The 6,757-nt window shown below is 34.1% G+C and overlaps 1 protein-coding gene across 1 annotated transcript; it reads right to left on the bottom strand.

Moving 5' to 3' along the window:
- Window positions 1-536: 536 nt before the first annotated feature.
- Window positions 537-5,760, bottom strand: FTSZ2-1 (Tubulin/FtsZ family protein). The gene is made up of 8 exons (XM_016352659.3): window positions 5,402-5,760; window positions 4,446-5,129; window positions 3,765-4,064; window positions 3,442-3,532; window positions 2,846-2,970; window positions 2,284-2,376; window positions 1,029-1,094; window positions 537-942 (listed from the first exon to the last, which is right to left on the bottom strand). Exons 2-8 carry the CDS (start codon window positions 5,073-5,075, stop codon window positions 814-816), a joined length of 1,434 nt encoding a protein of 477 aa, XP_016208145.1. The 5' UTR covers window positions 5,076-5,129; window positions 5,402-5,760; the 3' UTR covers window positions 537-813.
- Between the last annotated feature and the right edge of the window lie 997 nt (window positions 5,761-6,757).

Raw genomic sequence — 6,757 nt, 5'->3', positions numbered from 1 at the left:
GACGAAATTGACTATTAACTCGTTCAATAAATTTTTTATTTTTAAATATTTTTAAAATTTAAAAATATTACAATAGAGAAAAAATTAAATTTGGATATTAATTAATATATAAGATTATATTAGACTTTTTAATTTTGATAAACACAAATCATCTTTTAAAAACTCCACTTTATGTGTTTTTAAAAGAACTCCTATCTTTTAAAAGTTACAACCACAAGTGATATGGTTTTAGATTTACCAAACACAAAATGAGAAACTTATGCTTTTCAAAAGCACACTGCCTCTTCAAAAACTTTACTAAACCAAATCTTAATGCAATTAAATGAATGGACGTAAATAAGCAACTTAAGGAGTGAAAATTAATCAAAATTACTCCATGATTGTAACAAGAGGAGGGTTATGGTCTCTAATGGCAGATTCTCCTAGCTCGTGACAATGTTACACACTCTTGCTGGGTTTAACTTTGGAACCAAGAACTCTCTTTTACACAAAGCATTCAAAAACTTGGTGATGGTAACAAGTGAAGCATCTGTAAATAGCACTGAAAAAAGCAGATATATATATATAAATTCTCTGTACAAAAAATACAAGCTAATCAACTTATTCAAGTATGCCAACAAGAAGCCTCAACATAAGCACACAAGTCTGGAATGTACTTAGCTTTCATGAACAACAGTATTCACAATAGCAACCTAAATGCTAACTCCGGAAAAAACACGTACCTAATACTAGACCAATATTATTTGTATACCTAAAAATCTGATGCAGCGGTGAAGATAATGTAAGAGATTACAAAGTTGGAGGAAATGGGTATTAAACTCTTGGATAGCGTGAACGACCCTTCTTCTTTAAGAATTCAGGGATCTCAACCAAACTACCGTCGGTGAAAGAGGAAGATCGCCGACCAACACCAATGGCATCTCCCTGTGCGAGTTGACTGGCCTGCATTTTGAACAAGGATCAGAAAAACGGTTACTCAATCACAGCTAGAGAAAAGAAAGAGATGAGGAAGAGTGTTTAAATCATACCTGTGTGGGTCTTCCTTCACTTTCCTCTTGCCGCTTGAATCCAGTTGCAATTAATGTTATGCTTACCTATAGAAACCAAATGACATGATTTACCATGCTCATAATAATATATATTCAAATAATTAAAAGTGATTATTTTGATACATCATCATTGTAAATTTTACATTGACAACCAATCACATCTCTCTTTTTTGTCAAAAAAAAAATTCTTAAATAATTCTTTTTATCCCTATAAAATATCCGTTCTTCAGTTATGATTCCAATAAATTTTATTTTTTAATTTTGGTAATTAAAATTTAAAAGGTTTTGGTTTTAGTCCCTACTATTAGTTTGCTTCGTTAAGTATTGACGTCACAAATTAAATGATGATCGGACAAGCTGAAATATTGATGTGACAAGACGTGACACATCAGCATTTAGTTTGCCCCGTCAGCACTTAACAGAACAAACTAAGGAAACTAAAACCTTTCAAATTTTACTGGACTAATACCAAAAGATAAATTTTACAGGGACCAAAACAAAAAATCAGATATCTTATAGGGACCAAAAACTTATTCAAGGAAAAAAGAAAAGAGATTGTTTTACATTTTTTGTGGTCGTTATCACAACACAGCCACTAATAGTATATTAAAATTGGATTCATAATTCTTGAACTTGATGTGAGAAATCGTAGTTTAAACAGCATTTAGCTTTTAATGCCAGCAAGATAAAAGATACACACGGTTTTTGTCATTTTAATTGATGTATATATAAATACAAAATAAATAAATAAACAAAAAAATACAATGATGACTTTAAACTTGATCCAATTGTATCAGTTAAGTTTGCACTTCTCTCTAAAAAGGACCACAGGTTTTTGGTTACAAAACGTCATTGAAGAACAGTCTTCTTCTAAGGACTTAATGCTCGAAGTTACTTCTTTAGGGTGATCTTAAAGCTTCCAAAAGCTATATTTATTAAAAAAAATAACAAAACATAGTCAAAGGAGTATGTTAAAAAACTTGGAACTTCAAATTGGTTCTTAGTTATCTGCAAATATAAAAGTGAAACCAACTTGCAAAGTGCTGATCAACTGTTTATTGTTAGCACATGCTCATTGCATCATACAACTTTTATTATATCCAGGTATAATTGCAGGAAACTTGCTTCCTCTAGGAAGATGATGGAAAGGGATGATGTTGGCCATTTGAGATAACCGTGTAATTTATGCAAGTTCATATAAATAATATTTGAGGGATTACATAATTTGACTTACTTGTCCACTGAGCGATGGATCTATTACTGCTCCAAAGATTAAGTTAGCAGTAGGGTCCACAAGGTCATATATAACCTCTGCTGCAGCATTTACCTGTAAATGATTGTAGAAAAAGCAATAGCACATGAAAGATCATCCAACATTATAGTAATAAACAGAAGGCTAGTGCCATTTATTTATTTAAAATGCTGGCTGCAGTATAAGTCAAACAATCATATGCTCAATTCAAAAACCAGGTTTATAAACTATCTATTCGAAAAGTACCACAACAAAATTATAGTAACCTCTGATCTTTTCACGCATAGATAAAAAACCTGTCGACTAAAACTGAAACAACTTGCAGTTATCTCAATCATGTAACAAACTGTTTCTTTGGAATTTGGCACATGATTGTTAAGAGTTCTGACTGCATTCAGTATATGCTGCCGTTTTTGACTTCCCATAACCCTCAGATTATACAAATTCCAAGGAACAAGAATTAAAGAGATAAACAACATGGGCATAGACAAAATATATATTTGGCAAAGGAGAAATCTTAAAAGCCAGATGAATAGCTAACTACCTCAAACAATGTAAGATCACTTCCACCGGTGATGTTCCACACAATTCCAGTAGCCCTTTCTATACCAATATCAAGCAAGGGTGACTGGATAGCATTTAATGCAGCATCTCTAGCCCTTGTTTTCCCTTAAACAGAAAAAATAGCCCAATTTCAGCAAGATACATAATTCAAGGTGTGCACATCAATTGCAAGCCCAAAAAGGTGGTGGGTCGATGAAAGATGATGCATTTAATTAAATAATTAAAAATTCAAATAGTTAACAGAAAGTAGAGTAGAGAAGACCAGCTCCAGCTCTATTACTGAGGAATGAGGAGCATTAAACCATATTCAGTTCACTGTTTGTTTCGTTCAGATATACTATGAGAAAAAAATAGTTCCAAGGCAATGTCAATTATGTCTTTAAAACAATTTTGGTTGTGCAATTATTCCCCATAGACATGCCCACCATAGGCTAATTATGCAGTGTCCTTCTAAATACATAGTTTACACATTATAATGTACATTGAGAAAAACGGGATTTTGAGTTATAATATGATCGAAATAGAATATCAGGATTCAGGAACTGCAATGCAGCCCTTTGTGATTTCCATACACACCAGTTGCAGTCCCTATCCCCATGAGTGAGGAACCTGCATTGGCCATTATAGCTCGAACATCAGCAAAGTCTACATTCACCAATCCTGGTATCTGCAATCAATTGATAAAACTATGGACATAAGACAGAAACCATCAACTCTAAACCACAGGTAACATAATGAGGACAACTTATTGGTGGAATGGACAGACTATGCTTACCTAAGTGCATCCAATATTGATAACAAAACAAATGATTTCAAGCAAATAAACATATGGTAACACACAATTTTAAAGTTTGAACCAATCAAAACTATACGTTAAAACTGTTCATATTTTTACATACCGTAATAATATCAGATATGCCACGCACACCTTGGCGAAGGATATCATCAGCCAGATTGAATGCCTCGGTTACAGGGGTAGATGGAGAAACCGCTGTCAGCAGCTTGTCATTTGGAATAACGATCAGAGTGTCAACGTTATCTCTTAAGGCAGCAATTCCTTCTTGTGCTTGAACAGCTCTCCTTCGTCCTTCAAATGAGAAAGGGGTTGTGACAATACCAACAGTCAATATACCCATTGACTTTGCAACACCAGCAATAACCGGAGCTCCGCCAGTGCCAGTTCCTCCACCCATTCCAGCCTGCAAAAGTGAAATTTACTTTCCAAGCTTACGAAAATATACCAATACTTTATTAGTGTTGCAAGCATTCTTATTCGCAATTCTGATTTTTGAAAGGTACCTATCTATTAGTTTATTCTCGATCTTATCTACTCTTCTTAGACTGCTTCTACTCCTACCTATTGAACATCTCTCCATCTTATCTATTTTTATTTGGGCTTCTATTTGTCAAGTGTCAATTCATCCATGATCAAACCACAAAAGATAGAATTCTACAATCTATCACAAATCATGTTTATAAGTATAATATTTTGAAGAGTACCATATAGAAAACTCAGAATACAAAATCCGTATGCACTTTGCAGGAGCTATAATTGAAGTAGAGTGGACAATTGAACTTACTGTAACAAAGACCATATCAGCTCCGTAAACTGCCTCTTCTATGGATTCTTTGCTTTCTTTAGCAGCATTCATGCCAATGTCAGGGTTACCACCAGCACCAAGACCTCGTGTAAGCTCTTGACCAATCTGCAGACGGTTCTCGGGAAACACAGGTGACATTCTCATTGCTTGAATATCAGTATTAACAATCCAAAACTCCACGCCGTTCATCGAGCTCTCGATCATGCGATTGACCGCATTTGAACCCCCACCACCTACACCAATGACTTTGATCTTTGCCTCATTGTAATTACTCGGAGTAGATGTGGCTTCTAAGCTCTCAGCAACATTTCCACCCAAACTATCCTTTCTTGGGTCATTCACTCTGCTGCTCCCTTCTCCTCTAAGCATTGACACCTCTGGATGCAGATCCAGAAAAGGGTCTTTACTATGATAATTACTAACACCGTGAAAATGCGAATTGGCAGAACACTTAACTTGCAATAAGGGGGACTTTCGGTTGCCGCTCGAAAATCCATACTTGGTCTCATACAGATTGAGGAAACATGTTTTCCCTCCTACAACAGCGAGCACTCCTGCCGAATTCCTAGCATTGGAAGGTGCAAAACACGTGGACATACAGGTTGCCATTTCTAAATTCTAACGTATCCAAACTCGTGAGCCGTGATAAGACTCAACAGATTGCTACAAAAAATCAAACAAGATAAATTAAACTTCAAAAAACGAAAATAAGCCCCGAAAAATTAGGTCGAAAATCAGCAGATTTTAGGTAATTGCAAGGGGCAATATCGAGTATCGTGACAAAAACCAAATTAACAACAAGAAGAAGAACAACAGCAACAACAGCAGCAGCAGCAACAATAGTAATAGAAGTAAATGAATGGAGAAATAGAGAATCGGCAGTTAAGAGAAGCACAAATCGGAAGCGGCGCAGTGTGAATTGGCAAGAGAGAGACCTGAGAAGTACGAAGAGAAGAGGAAGTGTGGTGGAAGCATTTGCTTTGAGGCACTCGCTGACTGAGTCACTCACTTCTGTATTCGTAGCTCAATTGAGGTTTTTGGTGTGTTGCTGTCTGTTATTGTTATTGTTGATAACGAAATGAAAAATGGTGCTACTGGAGTGGTGCGTGTGACCTTGTGACTGCTGCCTCTTGTTTTTTATGGGTACCAACGATGTTGATAACATTAACAACTTCGGAATTAGATGCGACCTCTCTCCCTAACTTGCTCTAACCCCTATCAGCCATTCAGCCAGGGTTTTTCAATCTTTTACTTCTTTTTCTATCTTTATTTTGTCCCCTTTTTTTTCTAATTCATTATCATTCACTTAATTATGGCCTTTATCTATGTTTAATATTCTTATTTTCTTTAGGATACACATCAATCATGCTAAAAAATTAATATTATATAAGTCAATTTCAGCTAATAAAATATTATCCATTAATAATAAATAATTTAAAATACTTTTGAATATTCTCTTTAGTATAATTATAGATGTTCTAAAACTAGTTAACTTTCGCCAAAAAATATTGGTCATTAAAAATAAGTGGAACCAAGCTTTTTATAAAAACCTACTCACACACTACTCTCTCTTTTTTATTATGTTTATTATGAGTTAAATCCCACTTTGGTCCTTGAGATTGGCGAGTTGTACTGATTTGGTCCCTAATTTTTTAATTATTATAATTTAATCCTCTAAATTCAAGAAAGTACACCAATATAGTCCCTCCTCAAGACCGTTAGTTTGGTAACTCAAGTCTTACCATGTTAAATATATTAAAACGACCTTGTACATGTTGGATATATTAAAAAAAGTACATCAAAGTGGGGCTTAACTCATTCATCTCTCTCTTTTAACGAATAATGTTTTTTTTCTCGAACAAATTATTCTTCCTTCTCTTTCAATTTTTTGTTGTATTGCCCTACATTTTTATGCACTTTGTTCAAAATTTTATGCTTATGACATCTTGTTTCGGAATTTTTTAATCTACAATGGAGTACTTGTGAATCGGATATGAGTTTTCGTTAAATACAAAAAATTTTAAAGATAATCATAATTCAGATCAACTAAATCAGTGTGAATTAGTTGTTTCTTCTCCATTAAACATAATTGAAGATGTATGAATACTTTTTTTGATGATTCTGACAAATTAGTGTAATCTATCAAGGTATTAGTTTCTATTATTTGTGTTGTTGTTCTATGCTTCATATTTATGTGCTATATTTATATATTTCTATTCTTTTATTCTTGATTCTAGTTAATTATGATGATGTTAGTTCTTCTTACTTGAGTTGTTCTATGATTAAGTCAT

The sequence above is a fragment of the Arachis ipaensis genome, chromosome B6 (assembly GCF_059453495.1).
Source record: "Arachis ipaensis isolate K30076 ecotype BB chromosome B6, ASM5945349v1, whole genome shotgun sequence".
NCBI lineage: Eukaryota > Viridiplantae > Streptophyta > Magnoliopsida > Fabales > Fabaceae > Arachis > Arachis ipaensis.
The sequence above is the reverse complement of the archived record's forward strand: the minus strand, read 5'-3'. Positions and strand labels throughout refer to the sequence as shown.

Bases quoted from the DNA above. Each gene is read 5' to 3' on its own strand.
- FTSZ2-1 (XM_016352659.3), bottom strand. From the start codon at position 5,075: ATGGCAACCTGTATGTCCACGTGTTTTGCACCTTCCAATGCTAGGAAT. The intron at 3,533-3,764 runs GTATGTAAAAAT...AATTGATTGCAG, and splicing joins GCATATCTGATATTATTACG to ATACCAGGATTGGTGAATGT. The intron at 2,971-3,441 runs GTGTGTATGGAA...TTTCTGTTTAAG, and splicing joins GGGGATAGGGACTGCAACTG to GGAAAACAAGGGCTAGAGAT.